Genomic DNA, 26013 nt, shown 5'->3' on the forward strand with positions numbered 1-26013 from the left:
CTGGTTGAGTTCTTTAAAAACCCCTGGGCGCAAGCCATCCGGTCCCGGTGATTTATTTATGTTTAAGTTTCTCTAGTTTAGTTCCAAGTCTATCTTGTGTTAGCCATGTTGGTACTTCCTGAGGTGTATTATTTAGTTCAGCATTACAAGCTGGGTTAGTGTAGCCCCCCATTATTTTGTGAAGACTGAAGAGAAGAAATTATTTAGCACTTTCGCCTTTTCACTGTACTCTGTGGCCAAATTCCCTTCATCGTCTTTTATGGGGCCAATGTGTTTGTGTGTTTTGCACGCAATATAGAAAACATTGTGGCGTGAGCGAAACCTTAAAAATATTTTTCACTTTTTTATTCATTTAAATAAAGTATCAAACAATAATACTTTATATTTACAATTTCTGTTAGCATGGGGAGCTCTATGCTTCCTATTACATGGTAACCAGGCTAAAAGACTACACTCTCCTGTCATGCGAATTGGATGTGGGGAAACCGCATCCAATTCGCATCAGTGTGAATACAGCTTTAAGCATGCCATTCATTGTACAATTTTCATGTTCAATTTCCTTTAGATTTACCTTCAACTATGTAGTCGAAGGGCCTTCCTTATTGCATACAAATGAACAGTGTTTAGGTTTGACCTCAATTTATATGGTTTTGGTAAATCTAAAGGAAAACTGTACAAGAAAATGGTATAAAGTATTGGCAGCCTTAAAAAGCTCTTAATGCTCTGAGACATAAAAATATTTCTTAACATTGGTTACCTAAGTAAACTTCAGTGCCAACTTAAGAGCATTATAGGCCCCCGGGCAATGCAGTGCCCTGCCTACATGATCACCCATGAGAATAAAAATGCAAATGATCGATAAGGCGATATTTATTGGTACAGCAGTGCCAGGCTAAAGACAGCTTCCAAGTTGGGCGGCTGGGTCCGGTGAACACACACGGACAGGAGTCAGACTCCACTGTCCTGTGTGTGCCTGTTCCTGTGGAGGTGGACAGGCATTTCTGCAGTTGTGGGCTTCCCCTCCCTGGCCCAAGTGGCCTGACAGCAGCACAGGGCAGACAGGCACTTGCCACCTGATAAGTTGGGCGGCGGGATGCACACGGGAATCAGGACAAATGCTTGGCTGGGGCTGGGTTGCTGGGCAGGTGAGGCCCCCTGGGCAAGTGGGGCCCCCGGGCAACTGCCCAGCATGCCCATTCAGTAAGATGGCCCTGGCTGTTCTATTGGAGCCCTCAACAGATTCTTCCAGGTATTCTCCTGGGTACGAGGGGAACATGTGACTTCCTCCCAGATGCTACAACCTGAGAGGCCAATCCCTCCTCAGGACTGAACACTGTCACATGGGAGAGGGGAAGAAGGCTTTAACACTATATAAGTTTCAGCACAATCACACAGGGTTTGGACTTAGTACTACTACAGACGTATGGATCAGTACAGCAAAAGGTGAATATCAGGTGGGGGGGGGGGGGGTGTTCTTTCAAGGTAGGAGTACAGGAAATACAGTGAGCAAATGGATACAGAAGTAGGTTTGCCAATACAGTTCTGACAATCTCTAACATGGGTCTCCAATGAAGCAGATGGATACATCTTAGATCTACAAATTATCTATCCACCTGTCTGGTCTGAAATTTGTAATTATGTTTTTTTTTGGTGCAAATAAATAGATTCTTCTGTATATATATATATATATATATATATATATATATATATATATATATTAGGGGAGAGGGTGAGAGGGAATTTCAATTAGGATGGTAGGTAGTTTTGCAGGAGTGGGACTTGGGGAAGGGAGCAGAGGGAGGAGTTGAGGGATGGTACATTATAGTGGAAAGAAAAGGATGAAGGGGAAAAGACGGTGGAGGGAAAATAAGAAAAAAAAGGAGGGGGGACCTCACTCCTTATACTGTATGTAAGGCAAGTTATCCTCCTGATTTTCATCACTAAATCCTGGTACACACTAATAGTTTTTTTCCGTTCAACCCAGCGGGGTTGAACAAAAAAAACTGTCAGCTCCGGTCTGAGCCACCGTACTAACGGTCTAAAGTTAGTACGGCGATCTCCCCTACTGAGCTTATGTGTTCTGACAAGGGGACCCCCTCCAGGACACTCTGGTCAGTGCTCTCTGCCATTGGCTGAGAGCGCTGATTGGGAGCCGGTCAGCTGCTGGCTTTCCAGCATGCTCGTCCGACAGAAGTCAGGCCAAACGAACTAGCTGGTATACATAGGCCTATTGTCGGCTGGTTTTTAATGAACTGTCGGCTGGCATTCGGCCCCTGTGTTTACGGGGCTTTAGTGTGAGATTTTCCATTTGTTGGATTTCCCAAATTCAAGCAAACCAGTGTGCTTTCCTGGAGGGTTTGGTGTCTTCCACAGGGTAGGTATGCAGGCCTTAGTTTCATTTGGAAGGTGTATTAACAGAGAGATCCCCAATAAATGTTTCTCACTTTAAACATGAACTCTGCTGCGCTGCTATGCTGCCTGTTATGGACGATGGTGCCAAAATATGTAAGCACCCCTCACACTTAGTACAATCTGACCTCTGTATCTCACCAACATACATGTAGTGCGAGGCAGGGTGTATCTACAGGGGTCCCAATTGCAATACGGCCCCATGCTCCAGGGGGCGTTGCGACATACAGAGGAACCAGTCCCCTCCCTTCTGAATGCTCACTTCTCCTCTCTCTCCTGCAGGCATTAAGCAGCTGCAGGAGGGAGGGGACTGGTTCCTCTATATGTTGCTGCCCCTACCACCCCTCCTATCCAGCTTCTTAATGCTCCCCCTGGGCCCCTGTCCTCTCTCCCCGCCCTACTGTGCTCTTCCCTGGCACCCCCCCATCCTGCTCAGCTGTTCCGGGTCCTCCCCCCTCCCGCCGGCTGCTGCAGGGGATGTCAGAATGGAGAGCAGGGAAGGGGCAAGTAAATAAGTCATTTACTGGTCCATTCCTTTTTGAATGAATAGAGTCAGTGATTCGTACCGATCACTGACTTTTTCTATTGATAACTAAACCATAGTAAACTGTGTTTACTATGCTTCAGTTTATGAATAAACAGGAAGCTCTGTACAGAGCAGTACCTATCAATTCATTCTGTACAGCTGGAGCTACAGAGATGGAGATTGGGGGCTGTGTCCTCAATATCCTTTCTCTGTCTCAAAGGTGAAACATCATAAGTCTGTTTAGACCCCTGACATGTCACCAAAGCCCCCCCCCCCCTAAAAAAATTGTAAAAAAAATAAAAAGTAATATTTAAAAAAATAAAAATGAAATAACATGATAAAAAAATAACATAAAATAGCAAAAAAAAACAACCTACTGACACCAGTGGCGGAACTACCAGGGTTGCAATGGTCGCACTTGTTACTGGGCCCTGGTGTTCCACCACTGGGCTCAGAGGAAAAGGCCCCGGCTAAGGGTCAGGGGGTCCCTTCATAGTTTCTTGCACTGGGGCCCTGAAGGCTCTAGGTATGCCTATAGACTTTCTAACTACATGTAGTTGTTGGTAAAACTAGATTGTATAATCAAGTTGGAAAATGCCCGGCCAGCCTAACAGATGCTTGCTACAGCTCAAAGCACAGAAACTGATAAAACTTGTACAAGTATACAAAAGTGTACATGTGTTCCTGTTGGTTATTCCCTCATAACCATCCTTCCAAGAAAACCTACTGACACCAGTGGCGCAATGGTCGCACTTGTGACCGGGCCCTGGTGTTCCACTACTGGGCTCAGAGGAAAAGGCCCCAGCTAGGGATCAGGGGGTCCCTTCATAGTTTCTTGCACAGATGCTTGCCACAGCTCAAAGCACAGAAATTGATAAAACTTGTACAAGTATACACAAGTGTACATGTGTTTCTGTTGGTTATTCACTCATAACTATCCTTCCAAGAAAGAACGAGGATAAATCCTGATGGCTGCACTCCCAAATAGGGCCATCTTTATTGATGCATATAAAACAGCAACCGAAACCCTGTGTGGCGAAATGCGTTGATTTTACTCCATTCCCCCCATAGGGTTAGCTTGCGGTTTTATATGCATCAATTAAGATGGTCCTATTTCAGAGTGCAGCCGTCGGGATTTCTCATCATTTATACTGTTCATTGTTACGAGCTGGGCTTTGCACCTGAGCGGGAGGTGTGTGGGATCCTGGCGAGCAGACCGACCTGCAGCAGTGTTATTTTGTTCATAAGTATTGCATCCTTCCATATACCTGTCCCATCTAACGTTAGTGTAGTCAGGCTCCAGCACAATGTCTTTGGTCATTCAGCTGTCTCCCTTACCTAAACTTTGACCAGGATATGTTTGCTTGCCAGTGACCAACTACACTAACACTGGCTTCATACACAACAGTTGACTGAAGGAGACTAATGTTTTGACATATGGGCTACTCAAACCCATTCCCAGCACTCATTTGTCACTCAGCCCCTGCCCACACAGCATGTCATCTGTACTCACTTGCTGATGTATTCTCCAGTTAGGATAATGCCGCACGTCTGACACTTGAAGCAGCTGACGTGCCACTGTTTTTCCAACGCCAGTAATGACTGTCCGTGCTTAATCTCCTCCTTGCAGCCTGCACAGTCTGGGTAATAAAAGTGAATAGCATCATTAGAAAACTGTCTTTCTTCAGCATCCAGCTCCAAGGTGCATAAAAAGTGAACAGCTTTGATTAATGTGAAGCACCTTGAACTACTGTATCATGCAAGCTTTAATTATTAACATTTGTAAACCCATCACTGCTTTTGTTAAAAGACCACACTTTTTTTAATGCAGAATTGTAGGTGCTGGGGGACCTCTGACAATGATGTATTATTCCTTCACTCTGCACTCCTTTTCCGTGCTGCAAAGTGACACTGGTGTTATGATAATAAATGATTCCGATAAAAGCCTTCCCTGTTCTGCATTCATATAGTAAAATCTTGCCTTATACTTAGTGCAGAGCACGGATGGCGACGTGGATAAAAGGCAAGCTATTGTAGCCAATGTATATTGTACAGAGGAAAGGCAAATTATCAGTGGATACACATACACATACAATATACTGAATACAGCTTCCACCACTGCATGACTATCAGCTTAGACCAGATTTACCATTAGGAACAGCTGGCTCGTAGCTAGAAGTGTCAAAGGATGACAACAGTTGTTTTTTTTATGCCATTAAAGTCATGGTAAACATACTTCTTCGATATAATAACAAAAACAAGTAAAAAAGTTAACTCACATAAGTTAAAATGGAGTTACAGTGATTTTTGAGTTTATTAAAAGTCAGCAGCTTCAAAAAGTGTAGCTGCTGACTTTTAATAAACATATACTCACCTGTACCACGATCCAGCGATATGGCCGCCACAACCCTTGGTTCTCTCCCTCGCCTCTCCCTGGCGCTGCTATCATTACAAGTGTGAGCACTGGGCTGTGACAGCTTGCAGCTTCACAGGGGAGTGCGCACTGCGCATGCTCGAGCCGCGTTGCGCCTCCTTATTGGCCGGGCAATCTTCTGGGACCTGTGATGTGTTCCAGAATATTGCAGTGAGGGAGGGGGAGAGGAAAGCTTTTGCTTGAGTCGCCTAGGTGGTCCGAGCAGAAAAGGGAGCTGGGTACCTGTCAAAACTAGGCACCCACTCCCCCCCCCAAAAGAAATGTGGCATGTAAGGGTGTGAGGAGTCCTTAAAGCAGAACTTACACTTTTGGATGGAACTCAGCTTTAAACTAGAATGAACTTCACTTTTTGACTGCTGCAGAAGCTTTGTTTTCTCAGTAAAGATGATATGGTATTTTTAGGTAGTTCCACCAATTCCACCAACCAATGCCCAATGGGAAGTCACAGTGAGTGCGGTGTTATATTTTTATTCATGTAAACTTGAGAAGGACTAATCTACAGTATAACTTTGCAAGTGCTAGATTTAACCTGAATAAAAGTGTATGTACGTGGGTTAAAGAAGAGACCCCCCCCCCCCCTTTAAAAAAATCACATTTTATTGCTTTGTAGCCTGAAATGAAGACAGACCAAGTTTTTGTTTTAGCCAACTGTATTTACTCAGTGTAACTTATAACATCCAAATGAAAGATATAGCAAAAACATGTCAGAAAAAAAAAAACAGAATTGAGTTGGAAAAAGTATTATCTCCCACCTGTGTTATCGCTTTCTCAAGGGCACACAAAGCCATTTGACTTTCAACTGTGATCAGCTGTGGTCATTTTGATTAGCTCAGCATGAAAAGAGCTGTCCTGGAGCATTTAATTCCCTGGTAGTTCAACTGAAGCAAACAAACTATGGGTGGCAAGGCACTGTCAAAAGATCTCCGGGATAAAGTTGTGGACAGGCACAAGTCAGGAGATGGATACAAAAACATTTCAAAGGCTTTATCAATGCCTAGAAGCACAATGAAGTCTATTATTAAGAAGTGGTAGGTACCAAAGTACAACACAGACCCTCCCTGGATCAGGTCAGGACGTCGCTGCTAACTGGATGAAAGAGCCAGGAGCAAACTGGTCAGAGAGGCTACCAAGAGGCCTACAGTAACTCTGAAGCAGTTGCAGAAATTCATGGCTTGTGATCATAATATCACAAATTCTCCTCACATGTGGGTTGTGTGGGAGGGTTGCAAAAAGCCACTCTTCAAGAAAGGCCACATGCAGTCACAATTGAGCGTTGCCAAAACGTGGTCACATGGGAAAAGGCGTGTGACGGTACTCACTGTGAGGACTATTCCTGTTTGATTCTGAACATGTTCATTGAAAGAGTTAATAACATTGGCTTCTGTTCCATGTCCTTTAATGTCAGAGACAGGCTTTCCCAATAGTTTGCGTATTGAGATAATGTGTATTCCATGTACTTAAATGTAGGAGACAGACAGACTGTCATTGGCAGTCTTGTCCTATTGTCTATCTATTGAGATGGGATGTGTATTGTGTTAAGTCTGCATGTCCCATTGTTAAATGTTAATGACCTCACATTGTTCTGTCCAGATGGCTAGATAATAAGTTCAGGTTAATTCTGTTTCAGTATACAATGTCATCTGAATATGATAATGTAATCAAGCAGAGGGGAGGGATTGTGTACACTGTATGGGAGTGACTGAGTGTAAAACTCAATTTCATGTCCTGTTCCCCACAAGGTCCACCTGGGTGGTAACATTGTGGGGGGAAAACTGTATAAAAGAGCAGCTGTACCATTAAACCCAGAGTTCTACTTCACCCTCAATCTAGAGTCCTGTCTCTTATTGGGGTAATCTGCTACAAGGGATTGCTATGCTCTTCATACTCCCTTGAATAATTACTAAGCTCTTGTAAGAGCCTGTTCCTGTTCAACTCTCTGAGGAAAGAGAGGTTCACCCACTGGAACCTAGAGCCTTGTCTTAGGTCCAGGGTGGGTAGGAGACGGCGAGACTTCAACCAAGCTGCGGCAGTTTGAGGGGTCTGCGGTGGTTATGGTGTCTGGTGGAGTGCTTACAGCCCTCGGGAAGCACTAGGAGCATCCATCAACGGAGGTACCCAGTCGGGGTGCCAGTTGATCCGTTACAAGGCGTTATTGTCAGATAAGACTAAAATTAAATTATTTGGCCTCAACACCAAATGATATGTGTGGTTGAAATCCAATACAGCTCACCATCCAAATAACACCATTCCTACAGTAAAGCATGGATATCCAGTTATGGGGTGTTTTTTCTGCAGCAGGGACTGGAGCACTTTTCAGGACAGAAGGGAAAATGGATGGGGCAAAATACCTCCAAATCCTTGAGGAAAATCTGATGTCCTTCGCCAGAAAGTTAGCAATGGGAAGAAGGTTTACCTTCCAACATATAAATAACCCAAAGCACACAGCAAAAATGGCCACACAGTGGTTGAAGGAGAAAAAGGTAAATGTCCTTGCATAGCCTTGTCAGAACCCAGACTTAAACCACATTAAATATCTGTGGAATGACTTGAGGACTGCAATCCACAAACTGTCACCATCAAATTTAACTGAACTTGAGCAGTTCTGCAAAGAAGAGTGGGGAAATATTGCAAAATTAGTAGAGACATATCCCAACAGACTAAAGGCTGCAATTAAAGCATAACAAGGTTCAACAAAATACTGGCTTCAAGGGGTGATCCTTTTTCCAACTCAGTGATTCTGTTTTTTTATTTTATTTTTTTTCTGACATGTTGGTGTTCTTCCACTTGGATGTTTTAAGTTGCACATAAAGTAAATACAGAGTAATACAGCTGGATAAAACAAAAACTGTGTCTTTCTTCATTTCAGGCTGTGAAGCAACAACATGTGATTATTTTTTATACCCACTGTAAACTCCTAACAATGAACTGCTCTTATATGCTCCCTACTGCAGCCACCACCTCTAAAGGACCGGTAAAATGCAATATATTAAATCTTTCTTCTTGGGTTTAGTACACTTTAAAGCTTGAGATTACCTGAAACTAAAAAATTAGCTCAAGGAACCCTATATACCATCAGTAAGAGATGTTCCTTGTGCTGCTGCATCCTGCTGTCGCTGAAATTTTCCTCCTTCGATGGACCCCCTTCCACCCTGCTCCTGTAATCTTTTGGTGCATTGGGGTTATTAGAACTAAGGGAACTGTCATTTGTACTAATCAATAATGCCTGATTATTCCTGCCCTCTCTGCCCAGCTCTTCCATTTATAGACGCTATTGCTACAGCTTCTGTGAATCAAGAAGGATCTTTGAATGGAGGAGGTGGACCTTTCAATCATCTGCTCATCCTCTATTCATAGATCGCGTTTCACCCTATAGAAGCAGCTGAGAAAAATGGGCAGGTAAAGTCGGGCACTCTTAATGAGTGCTTGTTCTTGCCCCTTAGTTCTGTGAACCCCTGCCACAGCAGAATATTACGGAGACTGAGGTGGGGGAGCATCAGAGGAGGAAGATTTCAGTGAAAGAAGGACCCAGCAGCACAAGGGACACATCTCACTGAAGGTAAGTAATGGCCCCCCTGTGCTGATTTCTATTTATTTTCTTGTTTTAGGTAAACTTAGGCTTTAAGACTATGACTCAATCTACTTAATTTTCTCTAATATGACTTTGTTCACTTAATTTTCTCTAATATCACTTTGTTATTACTGCATCATTGGCAGGAGCAGCAGCACCAGAAAACATTTCATTTTTAAAAAAAGCTCAGTAGACATGGGGACAGATGCAGTATGGGAGCGATGCAATATCCACGTAGGTAAGTATGATTCTGAAAAAAAAAAATAATAATCCCATACTTTTCTTTTAGGCCTTTGTGTTTCTTCTTTTTGCTGGGCCCATTTTTTTCTCCTGCAGTCACTAAATTACCATCCACTAGAACCAAGAAATCTTTATTTTTGTGTTGTTGTCTTTTTACGTGAATCTATCTTTGTTACAGGATTGGTTAAGCACATACGAGTTTTGTTACAGATACAGTATCTCACAAAAGTGAGGGGACAGCAAATTTACACTGTTATACAAGCTGTACACTCACTACTTTACATTATAGCAAAGTGTCATTTCTTCAGTGCCCATTCACACTACTGCGACTTGTCAGGTGAGTGGTCAGCCTGACAAGTCGCGGTCCATGCTACGGGAACCGTTCTAATAGGAGCGACTCAAGTCGCTCCGACTTAGAAAGTAGTTCCTGTACTACTTTGAGGCGACATCGGAGCAACTTGCATTGACATTCATTATATTAAGTCCGTGCAAGTCGCGCCAAAGTCACGGTGCACACGACTTCACAGGTCGCCCCTGAAGTCGTGCCGCGGTAATGTGAACCGGCACTTAGTGTTGTCACATGAAAAGATATAATAAAATATTTCCAAAAATGTGAGGGGTGTACTCACTTTTGTGAGATACCGTGTATATATATATATACAGTGGGTACGGAAAGTATTCAGACCCCCTTAAATTTTTCACTCTTTGTTATATTGCAGCCATTTGCTAAAATCATTTAAGTTCATTCTTCTTCCTCATGAATGTACACATAGCACCCCATACTGACAGAAAAACACAGAATTGTTGACATTGTTGCAGATTTCTTAAAAAAGAAAAACTGAAATATCACATGGTCCTAAGTATTCAGACCCTTTGCTCAGTATTTAGTAGAAGCCCCCTTTTGATCTAATACAGCCAGGAGTCTTTTTGGGAAAGATGCAACAAGTCTTTCACACCTGGATTTGGGGATCCTCTGCCATTCCTCCTTGCAGATCCTCTCCAGTTCTGTCAGGTTGGATGGTAAACGTTGGTGGACAGCCATTTTTAGGTCTCTCCAGAGATGCTCAATTGGGTTTAAGTCAGGGCTCTGGCTGGGCCATTCAAGAACAGTCACGGAGTTGTTGTGAAGCCACTCCTTCGTTATTTTAGCTGTGTGCTTAGGGTCATTGTCTTGTTGGAAGGTAAACCTTCGGCCCAGTCTGAGGTCCAGAGCACTCTGGAGAAGGTTTTTGTCCAGGATATCCCTGTACTTGGCCGCATTCATCTTTCCCTCGATTGCAACCAGTCGTCCTGTCCCTGCAGCTGAAAAACACCCCCACAGCATGATGCTGCCACCACCATGCTTCACTGTTGGGACTGTATTGGACAGGTGATGAGCAGTGCCTGGTTTTCTCCACACATACCGCTTAGAATTAAGGCCAAAAATTTCTATTTTGGTCTCATCAGACCAGAGAATCTTATTTCTCACCATCTTGGAGTCCTTCAGGTGTTTTTTAGCAAACTCCATGCGGGCTTTCATGTGTCTTACACTGAGGAGAGGCTTCCGTCGGGCCACTCTGCCATAAAGCCCCGACTGGTGGAGGGCTGCAGTGATGGTTGACTTTCTACAACTTTCTCCCATCTCCTGACTGCATCTCTGGAGCTCAGCCACAGTGATCTTTGGGTTCTTCTTTACCTCTCTCACCAAGGCTCTTCTCCCCCGATAGCTCAGTTTGGCCAGACGGCCAGCTCTAGGAAGGGTTCTGGTCGTCCCAAACGTCTTCCATTTGAGGATTATGGAGGCCACTGTGCTCTTAGGAACCTTAAGTGCAGCAGAAATCTTTTTGTAACCTTGGCCAGATCTGTGCCTTGCCACAATTCTGTCTCTGAGCTCTTCAGGCAGTTCCTTTGACCTCATGATTCTCATTTGCTCTGACATGCATTGTGATCTGGAAGGTCTTATATAGACAGGTGTGTGGCTTTCCTAATCAAGTCCAATCCGTATAATCAAACACAGCTGGACTCAAATGAAGGTGTAGAACCATCTCAAGGATGATCAGAAGAAATGGAAAGCACCTGAGTTAAATATATGAGTGTCACAGCAAAGGGTCTGAATACTTAGGACCATGTGATATTTCAGTTTTTCTTTTTTAATAAATCTGCAACAATGTCAACAATTCTGTGTTTTTCTGTCAGTATGGGGTGCTATGTGTACATTCATGAGGAAGAAGAATGAACTTAAATGATCTTAGCAAATGGCTGCAATATAACAAAGAGTGAAAAATTTAAGGGGGTCTGAATACTTTCCGTACCCACTGTATATATTTGAAAACTGTAATTATGAAGTTGGATCACTTAATTGATTATATTTGTTTTTACAGTTCAATCTACATTAACGATACACACAAAAATACAAGAAAGGAAAAAGTAGGGTTTTGTAGGCAAAAAATGAGATGGTCAGAATATGGTACAACACAGCAGATTTGTTAAAAAACGCATTTTTATTAATCAATACATACATACATACATACATATAACCTATGGTAACATAAAAGACCTGAAGACCCGCCACTTGGCAATCTTAATCCGTGTTCTTGTTTTTATGTTACCATAGGTTATATGTATGTATGTCTTCAGAGCATGTTTGCACATGCCTTTTATGAGAAAGAATTGATTAATAAACATGCGTTTTTAACAAATCTGCTGTGTTGTACCATATTCTGACCATCTCATTTTTGGCCTACAAAACCCCACTTTTTCCTTTCTTGTATTTTTGTGTGAATTACATAGGGGTGTGGCCAACCTTTCACGGTAATATTTTTCTACATTTAGCGATACTTCCCCCTGAAGAAGCCCTTGTGGGGCGAAACATGTCAGAAAACAGCTTTGTCATTTTCTCTATGAAAAGATAACAAAAAGATCCTTTTGATGCGAAGATGCTTTTTAACATTGTATACCAATAAAAGTGTGATTTCTTTAGATATGTTGTTCCTTTTTAAACTAGTTATTGCACCTTCAAAACTCCACAACTTTTAAATAACATTGATGTATCTTTGGGATGCAGTGCCTATTCAATATAATTGACCCATCTACTATCCACACACTGTTTCATATCTTCCATCAGCTTTATTTAAATATATAGTGTAGCAGCCAATTAAACAGTTCTTTTACCAGCTTAAATGCAGTCATTCTAATAAAAGCTGACTTCTAATTGGACATTATGGACTTCCCTATTATTAAATGAAACACATTAGTCTTCTGTTTAGAAAGACAGAAAGTAATTACCAATTATTTGTCACTGTTTCGGCTACTGCACACCAATAAAAGTACATTTCAAATCATTCCTAAGGGCTATGGCACAATGCTGCCTTGTTAAAAAAAAGACAGTGTTACTCCCCTTATGATGTACCCTGAGATTTTTTTTTTTTGGATAGAAATCTCCTGCAGAAAAAAAGCAACTCTTTTTGACAAGATAATGAAATCTCATCTCTCCTCTCACTTCCTCTCAAAGTGTGCTCATAAACCTGACTGCCCCAGGTTTTCTGTCTCCGGTCTCAAGAAGGCAATGAGCAATTCCATGTAACTAGCAGCCATGAACGTCTTGGAGATCGGTTTATATATTAGGTTTCTGCACTCTACAGACTGACACATGAAATGAAGTCAGTATTAAAAGCAAACTGGAATTGAAAATTCAAGTAAAATCTGAACTGCAAAACAGTTACTGTAATATAGGAAAACAGTAACACTTTCTCTCCCTTTTGCCTAAGTACGAATTGCCATCTTAATAGCTATTGCATTTTATTGCATGATACATTCAGAGCCAATCAAGTCTTCGATACAGACTGGAAAAATTCTGCGAGGTTAAGTATGTCTTATGAGTAGAGTGAGTGTGGTCTATTCCAGTAAATTGGCTGTCTGAGAGGATTAATGATATTTGTATCAACCCAGTTGATATCAACGTCAGGAAGAATGTTAAAAAGTATAGATTAAGCTATGCTATAAAGCACAATCAGTAATATTAACTGCAGACTAATGGCACTTTTCCACTGCAAGTACCGGCTAGTACCGGCTCGGCTCTACTCGGCCCTGCTTGGCCCGGTTTGCTTTTCCACTGCGGTACCGCATGGTATAGTGTCGGAACGGTTCGGTACGGTACGGTATAGGTTTGCTTTTCCATTAAAGTAGTACTAAAGTTAAGTGGGTGGGATAACAACGGGGTGGGTGTGATTCTCTGACCAATCAGTGGCTATTAGTGACTGCATGCAAAGGATTGTGGGATATGGTACCAGTTTGGTACCTGTTGGAACCACAATCGAGTAGGTACTCTTTTTTCAGAGCCGTACCGTACCGTACCGTTCGGTTCCATGCAGTGGAAAAGCAAACCTATACCGTACCGTACCGAACCGTTCCGACCCTATACCATGCGGTACCGCAGTGGAAAAGCACAAAAGCGTGCCGAACCGGTACGGTTCCATGCAGTGGAAAAGCGCCAATATGAGAGTTCAGACCCAGATGTAAGCTAAGGCTTGTGATGTGAGGGAGACTGGTACTATTTCATTTCAATACAGCGATGAAGCTGATTGCAAAACAACAATGTATTCTATTGTGTATTCTATTGTGTATTCTATCGTGCCTAAGGATAAAACAAATCTAAATGCCTAAGCACAATTTTGAAACTTTGCCATGTGTTAATAAAACCGTACATATCTGGTAATGGATATCTCCTGATTTTTTTCTTATCAAAGGAAAACTGCCCCAAAATATAAAAAAAAAAAAAAACATTTTTTAAAATGTAGCTGTATATTTCTTGCTACTGCCATAACCTTCCATCAAAGAAATCAAAGAACAGCCCAAGTTCAATTCTCCTGCTCCTGACGATCACAGCAATACCACATATGTGTATGTTAGTTGTTTTTTTTTACCTGTTGTACAGCTAAAAATCAATAGAGCCCATTTTGCTTTTTGTTATCCTACCTAAAACACTCTAACAGTAATTGACACTGATACTAAAAAAAATACTCATTTTGACCTTTGACCCTGACCCAAACACTAACCCTGGAACTGAGCTAGATCAAACCTTGATGTAGGTATTTTTTTGTATTTTATTAATATTATTATTATTGATTTTTTTACGATTACGATGCATCTTTTCTCCCCCATTTACAGAGAAATAAAAAAAAACAGGGACGGGCTTCACAGTGAAAGCCAATCAGAGGCTATCACAGTGATCAAATGCAAGATAGCAAGGTGTACCAAACTAAGTGTAGCAGATAAAATTAAGAAGGACATTTATTAAAAAATGTCAGCCAATTGGAGTGGCCAGGATATTTAGATGTAACCCCATTAAGCCAAACGCACCCAAATATGCGGCCCCAATGGACTGGGCTTTTTTCGGCATGGCCACATATTTAGTTATCTCCATTTGTTCCGGCGTGCTCCCAGCACAGAGACCATGGTCTCATGGAGAACCCCGGGCCCTGTACTAACGATCGGGACCCAGAACTCCTGATTCTGGGTCAGCTGATCACTGTGATAAACAAAACAAAATATAGTGCAAAGAGTGGGTTAAGGGACACACAGTAATCATTGAAAATGATGCCAAGGAAATAAGCATACATCCTGGACTAGTGAAAAAAAGGCAAAAGTTCATATACTCCATGAGATGTATTGTCATATGCTAGTGGCAGCTCCCTTGAGAATGAAGCAATTCTCTGAAAGGCAAGTGAAAGATAACAACAAGGTGTGCCGAACTAAGTGTAGCAGATAAAATCAAGAAGGAAATTTATTAAAAGTTGTCAACCAATTGGCTACTCACATGATGTAAGAATAAACAGGGCTTGATTATAAAAGGGAGTCTGTAGTCCCCTGGGCGGAGGGTGGGGGGGTTTATTGTTCTTCTGGCCCTGACTCTGTTGAGCCTATTTAGGACTGACAGCTCCCACAGCCATTTAGATCTGAAGAAAAAGTGGAAGCTTTGAAACACGTCCTCTGGCACACCCCGACGTCACTTCTGGCGATTTCCGAGTTCCACGCTGGTTTCCGTACTGTACAGCAGGGTCCCCGGCCTGCTATGCTGTTATAGACCATGCACCCCCCCCCCCTCCCTGAGTGACTAAGGACTCCCTTTTATACTCATGCCCTGTTTATTCTTACATCATGTGAGTAGCCAATTCAAGGGAGCTGCCACTAGCGTGTGACAATACATCTCATGGACTTGAACTCATTGAACTTTTGCTATTTATATGTGATTTCACTAGTCCAGGATTTATGCCTATTTCCTGGGCATAATTTTCACTGATTACCGTGTGTACCTTAATCCATTCTTTCCACCATATTTTGTTTTGTTTATCACAGTGATCAGCTGACCCGGAATCAGGAGTTCTAGGTCCTGATCGTTAGTGCGGGGCCCGGGGCTCTACGTGAGACCCTGGTCTCTGTGCTGGGAGCTTGCTGTGCGGCGCACTCCCAGCACAAATGGAGATACCTAAATATGTGGCCCCGCGGAATAAAAAAGCCCAGTCCAGTGGGGCCACATATTTGGGTATGGTCGGCTTGATGGGGTTACATCTAAATATCCTGGCCACCCCATCAGATCCTGCTGCACAAAGCAGCCCTGATGCTCTGTGCTGCCGGTGCAGAAATCCGCACACAACTCACACCCCCGGAGTAAATAACCATCGTAATTCTCGCGATAGTGGGCCCTCACTGGTTAGTGCAACCACATGACCATGCTAACAAGCATTCTTCTTTCTACTGAGACACCTTACCAGAAGAAGAAAACTCAGGTGAGGTTCTCACTGGTCACGTGGCTGTGTTGAGCAATGAGTGCTTGCCAGGGCTATGTATTGCAGGGTACGATGTGAGAACCAGAAGCATGAGGCATCACAATTTCTATGTGCAGTGGGGTCTAGAGGGATGGTCAAGATATTTGGAGTTAGCTCATCTTTCAGTTTTCATGAAAAGGTAAACTTACGCATGAAATACAGTGGCTGCATTTGTTTTATTTTTTTTGGGCTTTTTTACTTTTCTACCTGTAATCTTGCCAGTAAATCTGTTATTTTTCAACTTTCTTGAACAGACCAAATTCTCCAGCAAAACTGTCAGTTAGGGGATTAATACAAACCATTGAAAACTGGTATTCACAATGATCAGTTTTTATTTATTAATGTAAAACTTTTAAATCAAAAGGAACAGAAACTATTTGCTCTAACTGCTTGTGTTCGGTGGAGTTCAACTTGTTAGCCAAGTCCATCTAAATCTGCTAGTCTAACATCAACCTCTCCCGAAGCTGACAATGCTGTCGTCCAAAGGTGTCTATGTTGCTCCTCTATCCAGAGTGGAGACATTGGGTTCACTCTCGGCCATTCTCTGAAAAATGACCTGTGGTGGACTGCTCTTTATAGTACAACTAAGCAGTTGCTGTTAGATGTTTAGGAAGTGACCCTGCTGCCTCCTGAATGACTGTTTTTTTTCTGAATGGCAATTTTCAATGGGACTATTGTGCCCCAACCACAAGCCAGTTACTTGGCTTGTGTTTGTGATGCAACCTTATTGACTTCAATTGCTGTGTTTGGTGCTGCCTGCTGAGTGGATATGACATAATTTGCTGGGGGTGTAATGCAAAGCATGTGAACATCCCCCTTCAGTGGTATTGTTGACATTGGGCAGTTAGTGGGGGGAGGGTGTTAAGCCACAGCTCAACTACTTCTTTTTCCTGCCCCCCAGGCCTCCTGTGTGAAAGAGGTCTAAGACTGGAAGCGTGTTACTAACTGAATCACCAGGAGAAAATAAAAAAAAAAAAAAAAAAAGAATACAAATGCAGCCACCACTTTAAGGATTGGTAAAATGCACTATATTACATTGTCGTTTTTGGTGTTTAATACCACTTTAATGTGAGACCAAACCTAGGTTCAGAGAGAAAGTTCTAGGTCCAGGCATAGCAGCATTCAGCATATAAAGTGAAAGCAAGGCTAAAGTCTATGACCACAAGGATATTACGGGATCCAGTGCCCTCGTTGTAAAAGGAGTCCAGTGCATTTCATATTCAATGCCAAGAGATGTGTACAATAGTGAATCTGTCTAGAAATCCAGTAATGAAGGCAAAGAGGAATTTCCTTTGATTTATGTGTCCTGTCTCCCTCATTTCTCGAAGGCACAATCCTGAGCTGTCAATAGTTCTATCCTGTAACACTTGCTGACAGGACAGGAAGAAAGACTTCAGTTCTTGGTATGTAAGTTGAGCAGAGTGCCTTTATCATCCATTGTTCCACAACATTACATGACAAGGGCAGGGGAGGCAGCAGGCAATGGAATGAAATGCAATGCCAAAGAAATAAACATATGCATTTAATCCTCCCTTTTTGTAGGCCACAATCTGAAAGATTACTAATGTGCTGTGTTAAATAACATATTTGCTATGTTCCTGGAAACTGTTAAAGCGTATTTATGTAATCTTCTCTTCTGAAAAGCTGATTCAATATTACAGTTTATATTTGGCTGCGTGAACAATGTTCATACACAAATACAATGTAGCCAGGCTGCCAGTTAACCCTTTGGTTTGAATGTGTCAGGACTCTTAGGAGAAAGGTAGTGGCTGCTGTCCATGGTGCTGAACCCTCTCTAATAAGGCTGAAAAGTACCCACCTGGAACAGTTATGCAGGAGATGTCTGAATGAAATATCTAAATTATTATTAATACAGGTACTTTATAGCACTGTCAATTTATGAAGCCATTTACACATATAGATTGTACATTCAAATCAGTCACTTCACTCAAGGAGCTTACAATCTAAAGGTCCCTAACTCACATTCATACATACAATACACATACTAGAGCCAATTTAGACTGGAGCCAGTTAACCTACCAACATGTGACATGGTCTCTGCAGCTTACGTATGTACTGTAATTGCAAATGTGTGCAAACTAAACCCCTGTTTTTAACATAAACTGTTAGACAGGATAATTCGGTTTGTTACAGGCTGGCTGGTAAGTTAAGCTGGGAATTTTTCTTTGATTTTGTTTGGAATGAGTCACACTTCCATATGCTCCTTGCTATTAAGGCCAGTTGTAGGTTGGGTCAATTGCCGTTTGTTTGTTCATTGGTTATTTAGTGAGTGGGCACACTGGACATCTTCACTGCCATTGTGCTATTTGCTGGGTGGCCAGTGTGCCCCTGTGCCTTTAAGGAGGAGTAAGCTCCCTCCAGGCATACCTGCCCTCAGGGCCAGTTCACACCACATGCAGTCCATGGCATTTTTTTTCTGCATAAAAAATACATGGATAATAGGTTATATGGTTTTCAATGGCAGAGTTCACACCAGTGCATTAGGTTCCAGTAATCTCTAGTAAAAAGCACAACATGCTGCATTTTTTCTGTACTGGACTATACTGGAACGCAGTAAAACACATCATAAACGCACCAGAACACACCTAAATGCACCAAAAATACAATTAAACACACATGTCCTTTTTTAAGGTTAAGAAAAAAGAGGGGGGGGGGGTGCAATAGACTGCATCCGAAAAGCAGCAAAAATTCATCAAAAACTAGTAAAAAACGTGCATGCAGAAAAGCATCCAGAACACATTCAGACTGCATTTCTATGGTGTGAACTGGCCCTCAATCTATCCATTGTTATATATGTGCTCCTACTATGGAGGCTCTCATGAAAATTATTTGGACTGCAGATAATACTGGGGTGCCGTGACATGGCCTCTGCAGCTTACGCATGTATGTGCAAATGTGGGCAAACTAAACCCTTGTTTTTAACGTGAAATGTTACAACAATCCAGGCTGGCTGGTAAGTTATGCTTTTTCTTTTTTTGTTGTTTGACATTCACATCAGTCCCTGCCCTCAAGGAGTTTACAATCTAAGACCCTAACTCACATCCATACATACCCATACTAGGGCCAGTTTAGACAGGAGCCAGTTAACCTACCAGCATGTCTTTGGAGTGTGGGAGGAAAACCCACACTCCAAGCACAGGGAGAACATGCAAACTCCATGCAGGTAATGCCCTGGTTAGAATTCAAACCGGTGACCCTAGTGCTGCCAGGCGGAAGCACTAACCACTGTGCTACCCTAGATTTCTCAGGATCCCATTGTTAAATGCATTGATGACAATAAGTGCTTGTGTAGATGGGCATTGCTGTGAAATGCTGACTTTTTTCCTTCTGACCTAAAAGGTGCTACTCAAACACATTCATTTGATCTCAAAACATAGCAAAGCAATGTGTCTGATCTGTTTTGCCTGAAATGAAATCACTACTACCTGCTGCCTCCAAAGAAATATAATGTAAGGCCCCTTTCACACGGGCGTTCTGTATGTCCGTATATATCACCCCATCCGTTTGCATGTCAATGGGATTGCGGATGTCAGCAGATGACCATCCGCTGACATCCGATTTGCGTCCTTTCAGTTCTGTTCCGTTTTTTGGAACGGAACAGAATCCTATTTTTTCTTCCGTTTAAAAAAGGACGCAAAATCGGATGTCAGCGGTGTCATCCGCTGACATCCGCAATCCCATAGACATACATTATGTCCGTATATCATCCGCAAACGGATGGGATGATATGTGGACATACGGACCGGATGACACAAATGTCATCCGTGTCCGTGAAAAAAAAAAACAAAGTGCTGGAGCGCATCGCAATACGGTCCGCTCCGTGTGAAAGGGGCCTAAAGCTAAACAGGTCAAATACAGCCTCAGAACAGTCATCCATTGAACACAATTGAAGTAAAAGGGAATATGCTGACCTGCGTCTGATTTGTGTTTCAAATGCAGGAAAACAACATCCACCCATGTGAGTCCTACAGCATTATGAATAATTACAATAATCAATGTATTTATATAGCACCGATATACTGTATTTATTCGTGTTTTACACCCTGCATGATACCTTTGGTGTCAGTGTCTATCAAGAAGAAGCTTACAATCTAATGTCACATGATGCCAACACAAGCACAATTGGGTTAAGAAAAATGTCCAGTAGCAGGGTTGGACTTGGTATATATATATTTTTATTTTATTTTTTTTGGGGGGGGGGGCTACAATACGATATAAAGAAATCAGAATGAAAAAGAGAAATTTACACTGTACATATTAACTTTATTCTATTTTTCATTTTAAAAGTTATGTTAGAATAATGACAGCACAAATGTTGCTATGGGTCAGCCACTCAATTTATTGATCTATAATAAGATTGGAATGAATCTTTACCTTCTTCCAACTTTTAAAAAATAACCTCTATTTTCCAGGACTTTTAATACTATACGAGGTTAGTAGCTAGTAAAAGTTTCTCAAATCTAGAAAAATGAAAGAAGTCGCACCAAAAAACTAGTGGACAAAGCGCATGTAGTACTATGTACCATTTTTATAGGTGACATGGATGCAAAGCTAGCACTGTTCACAGTGAGCCCCCCTCTCTCCCCACTGCTGTTTAACTACACTGCTCAGTAGGAGCACTTGTCTCTTGTAATAAGCACTTGCCGCCCCTCTCCCCCCCAAAAAAAAGTCATGCAGGTGGAGGGGACATGTCAGGGGGCTGCCAATAAAAAGCCCACACTCACGCAAAGACAGGCACTCTGACAGCAAAGGAAACAGGAGCAACAGAATCTTGCTTAAGCTACCTAAAAGTAATGCCAACAAATCGGGCTCCTGGCAGGGGAGAAGCTGATGGGTAGTAATTGGATAGGAACAGAATTTATTAGTATTTCTACACTAATCAATAAACCAGGAGTTAAGATTTATTTGCTCATGGGATTTTTTCTTTAAGCCAAGCACATTATGAAAAAATGCATTAGCAGGGGACACCTTCAGTGAACATCTAAACACTCAGTAGAGAGAGCTTGGCCCACCCCCTCTCAAACTTCCTTTGCTCCTTTAATAATATAGTCACCTTCACTGACCAATAGAGAGGCTCAAAAGTTAGGAGCGGGTGGAGGTTAAACTAGAATTTTATGGAAAAGGTCAAGATTTACAATTTAGGCATGCATTTTTTTGGACTTCTGTATTTTTAGATCTCTGGTGATATGTCTCCTCCTACGTTGTGAATGGAAAAGCAGGGATAGTGGAAGGGGACACAACACTGGGACAGATTTCAATTTTGCTAATATCAGAGATATCCTGGAAGTAGTGCAGGAGCTGTACTATGCAGAGAGTGTGTGAGGAGCCTGTTCCATACATGTCCTGCAGCAACACTAGCAAAAGAGGCACAATATACGTGAAGGTTTTATAGAAATGGCAAACTTATGAAAAAAATGGTGCCTGGAGTTGGGCTTTAACTGTCATATCCAAGTGGGTAATTCAGTGGGAGGCATATGAATAACATTTGCTGTCATACTTACGGCTTGGTCCATGAATCTTGATTGGCTTGTCGGAGACTAAAGACTGGGAACAGTTCTGGCAAATACAGTCTTTGCCTCTGAACGTCACTTTGTCTCCAATTGGAAATGGTTTTCTGAGAGGAAGAAAGAAAATAAAGCAAATTCATAAACATATATTAATACACATATGTTTCAAGGAAACTTGTGTTCACAGAAACATGGGGATTGCCACTGCTGAACTCACCATCTAAAAATGATAGTTTCCTTGTTCTACTGACTCAAAGACTTTACTACTTTTTTAACTCGTAAGAATTTCTGGCTTCACTCTGTATAGCAATCAGAGGATCAGTATAGCTGCCAGGCACCTAACATTTCCAGAAGCTGGTCAGCAATGCACGTCCATATACAGTATACCTTTCAGAAAGGGCTTTCCTTTAGTTAAAGAGAAGTGTGGGATTTCAAAATAACAAACATACTGTACATGCTCACCTAGGTGGCTTGAGTGTCAGATGCTGCATCTGTTCCCTGCCACATCTACACTGAGAACGATCAAACACGGTTGATAATTTGGTTCTCAGTCTTCAGTGAGCAAAGAGTCGTGACTGTACTTTGCCCCTCCAGTGCTCACTAGAGCATTGGGCTATGGTGGGGGCAGGAGGTGCTAGCTCAGGCTCTCAGTGGTGCAATGAGAGGTTGAGCCAGCCGCCGCTCAGGCATCTCGGTGGATGGCAACATTAAAGTCGGGATCCCTCCAGATCTTGGACTGGCTGAGTTATGTCAGCCGACAGCGAACTTTAGCGTGGTGGACCTAAGTGCACTCATGCGACCAACAGGAGAAGTAGGACCAAAAGAGCTTTTGCCCTACTTCTCCTTTGGGTGAATCATTACATGTTGTGGTACCTCTTGGCTACTTATATAATTAGGAATTCGGAGTAATGAACACTCTGCTTCCAAGGGTTATAATTAATTGAGCAATGGGCTGAACAAATAAGTCTAAAGTGAACAGATCACATAAAAATGTACTAAGCATGCGCTTATATTTAACTACACAATATTTATGTTGTCAACAAAAAAATCAGGTCATTAAAGTGGTAATTATAGGATTGGCTATTGTATATAATGTTGTCTTATCTATGTAGTATAGATGCATGCCTAGCCTTCTTGATATATTATGCATGGAACCTCAAACATTAAAGCAGGAATGCCTCCAAATCTGCATTAAGCCTGACAGTCTAAACCAGGTTGTACAAATCCTTTTGTTTTTTTATTGATTTATGGGGCAGAACAATTTCTCCCTACCTGAATCTTTTTATCTATGTGATGATGATGTGTAATAACGATGGACAAGAGGTCAGTGTCATTCAACCAGCTCTAGTTCAGTTTCTCCAGGGTGTCTGAAGCTGCCCGGGGGGTCTGGACAGCTGAGTAGTGTTTTATAGACTATACTGGGGTTTGATTTCTTTCTTGGGAGTACAGTGTATGCACAGCTGTTGTGCAGAACAACTTAAAATAGAAAGAGTACAGCTGCATTCCCAGCCTCACCCCATTCTGTCTTTCAGCACTTGCTGCGATCGAGCCATGTGAAAATCATTTTGTTAACTGCTTAGCTACAATATATGGCTACTCGTACAATATGCAATGCCAGGTAATTGCTTAGTAGGGACTTGCTTCATCTAACACATCTCCAGTTACCTTATAAAATGTAGCACATTTGCTGGAAGGATCTATATATTGATAATATGAGCATTGGTCTACAATGCTTTTCAGTTTAGGGTCACAGATATCTATAGCCCTATGACCTCATTTACAAACTACTACGGATGCCAATGCTGGCATGCATTTTTAGAGAGCCAGCTGCCAGCTACTTCATTCACTAAGTATAAGTTGATCCATGGCAATCTCTCCACTGATCATATTATAGGCTGTTTAATCTTGTACTAAAGATTCCATGTCACAATGCTACCAGTGGTGATAGCTGACAGATTCCAACTTGTATTGCCATTCTACAAGACATTCAGATGGCAAAATTTGTCAGTCCTCTTGCAGGGCACATCACCACGCTATACCCTAATAGGAAAGCTTTTCTTTCCACTTTCTATATATAGGCTGATCAACAAGGGCATAAGGAGGTCCTCATAAGACCTTGAATACTGGACAACTGTCAAACTTGACACAAAACACCTAAACTGTTGCTTCAAGTAATCAGGTAGCCACAATTTCTGTCAAAAATGTTACATAGTCAGTTTTAAAAAAGACAGAAGTCCATCTGGTTCAACCAATTAAAAAAATATACAATCCTATACCCACAGTTAATCCAGAGGAAGGCGAAAATCCCCAGCAAAGGATGATTCAATTTGCTCCAGCAGGGGAAAAAATTCCTTCCTGATCCCCCGAGAGGCAATCGGATATTCCCTGGATTAACTTTACTTATAAATATTAGTACCCATTTATTATGTACATTTAGGAAAGAATACAGGCTTTTTTAAAGCAATCTCCTGAGCTGGCCAGAACCACCTCTGGAGGGAGTCTATTCCACATTTTCACAGCTCTAACTGTGATGAAACCTTTCCATATTTGGAGATTTATTCTCTTTTCCTCTAGACGTAGAGAGTGCCCCCTTGTCCTCTGTAATGACCTTAAAGTGAATAACTCAACACCAAGTTCACTATATGGACCCTTTATGTATTTGTACATGTTGATCATATCACCCCTCAATCTCCTCTTCTTAGGAGAGAAAATATTCAGTTCCTCTAATCTTTCCTCATAGCTGAGCTCCTCCTTGCCTCTTATCAGTTTTTTGCCCTTCGCTGCACTTTCTTCAGTTTCCTGATATCTCTTTGGAGACCTGGTGCCCAAAACTGAACTGCATATTCCAGATAAGCTCCAACTAATGATTTGCACAGGGGCAGAATGATATCTCTCTCTGAAGTTCATACCTCTCTTAATACAAGAAAGGATTGTGCTCGCTTTGGAAACCGCAGCTTGGCATTGCATGCTACTATTAAGCTGAGGATCTACCAAAACCCCCAGATCCTTCACCATTGATTCCCCTCTAGTATGTATGATGCATGCATAACTTTACATTTATCAATTTTAAACCTCATTTGCCACATAGTCACTCAAATAAACAGTGCATTGAGGTTGGCTTGTAAGTTGGGAGACATCCTGTAACTAAACTAAGTTCATTATTGTGTCCAGCAATAGGCCAAATCCTATTTTCTCTTTTTTTGAATGTCTCCCTCAAAAAGAAAAATACAGCAACACCATACGTTTTCCCCAAAGCATTATAGTCCTATTGTTTGCGGTGTGACATGGAAATAGGTTTTGTTGAAAAAATTCATATACTTGTCAATTACTATGTAGATTTAGCATAGGTCTGCATAAGAGACAACACTGTCCCTCATAAAAAAAAAAAAAAAAGATTTCCACTTACTCATTAAATAGCGGGATAAAATGTCCAGCTGCATTATTAGAATGGTGTTATCTACTATTTTATGTGGTTATTATTTGGCTATCCCCTAAAGGATTCTAGGTGCAATCAGATTGGCCTAAATACTTTAGGCATCAGGTACCCTAAAATACAGCATAAAATTGCCACAGGCTATTCAGTCATGATTTATTAAAGTGTATCTAAACCCAAAAACAAAAAGGTAATATATTGCAGCTGACTGGTTTAGATGTGGTGCCTGTGTAGCGTCGGATAATGCCTCCCGTCGAAGAATGCATCTGACGGACTGCGCATGCACGGTAAATGACGTCACTCCAGCTGACTGCTCCGCTCAGCTGGGGTTGACGTCATTATTGCACATGCGCAGTCCGTCAGATGCATTTTTCGACGGGAGACTGCGGGAAGAATGAATACTCTGTAATCCAATCCATCCCCATAGATAGAACAGAGAGCGAGACAGAATCTGACAATAGATTATCTCCCCTCCGCTCTCTATCTACCGTTGGATAGTGCATCCGTCAAACTGCGCGACCAGCCATAGCCCATGTAACGGAACAGGGCACCCCGGACCGGGTGCCTCCGTTGAAAGATGCTCCTAGTGCTTTCCGAGGACTCCAAGCACTCCACCAGACACTGTAACCACTTCAGATCCCACGAACCGCCACAGCTTGGTTAGGGTCTCGCAATCTCCTACCCACCCTGGACCTACGACAAGGCTCCAGGTTCCTGTGGGTGAACCTCTCTTTCCCCAGAGAGTGCAGCAGAACAAGCTCTACACAAGCTCTTAAAAGAGCTCAGTGATTCTCTAAGGGAGTATGGAGGTCCATAGCAATCCCTTGCAGCATATCCCCCAATAAGAGACAGAACTCTAGATTGAGGTTGAATGAACTCTCCACAACTTTATTGAACACGACTTATATACAGTTTTCACCCACAAAGTTACCACCCAGATGGACCTTGTTGAAGACTGAACATAATATTCACCATCCAATAGGAACAGAGTTTTACACTCTCATACAGTGTACAAAAATATACAATGTGGGACAATCCCCCCTCCCTCTTAGCATCTAATCAACATTCCTAT

At 42.1% G+C, this 26013-nt stretch overlaps 1 protein-coding gene across 8 annotated transcripts in view; it reads right to left on the reverse strand.

Moving 5' to 3' along the window:
• Positions 1 to 26013, reverse strand: part of ABLIM3 (actin binding LIM protein family member 3) — a 421965-nt gene that overhangs the window by 95292 nt on the left and 300660 nt on the right. For all 8 annotated transcript variants that reach the window (XM_082254478.1, XM_082254476.1, XM_082254475.1 and 5 more), the window contains exons 4-5: positions 21503 to 21615; positions 4449 to 4575 (exon numbers count right to left, since the gene is read on the reverse strand). In XM_082254478.1, coding sequence (XP_082110604.1) covers positions 4449 to 4575; positions 21503 to 21615 — 240 coding nt within the window. The remainder of the gene's footprint in view (positions 1 to 4448; positions 4576 to 21502; positions 21616 to 26013) is intronic.

Source organism: Pelophylax lessonae (genome assembly GCF_965119305.1).
Source record: "Pelophylax lessonae genome assembly, chromosome: 4".
NCBI classification, from domain to species: domain Eukaryota; kingdom Metazoa; phylum Chordata; class Amphibia; order Anura; family Ranidae; genus Pelophylax; species Pelophylax lessonae.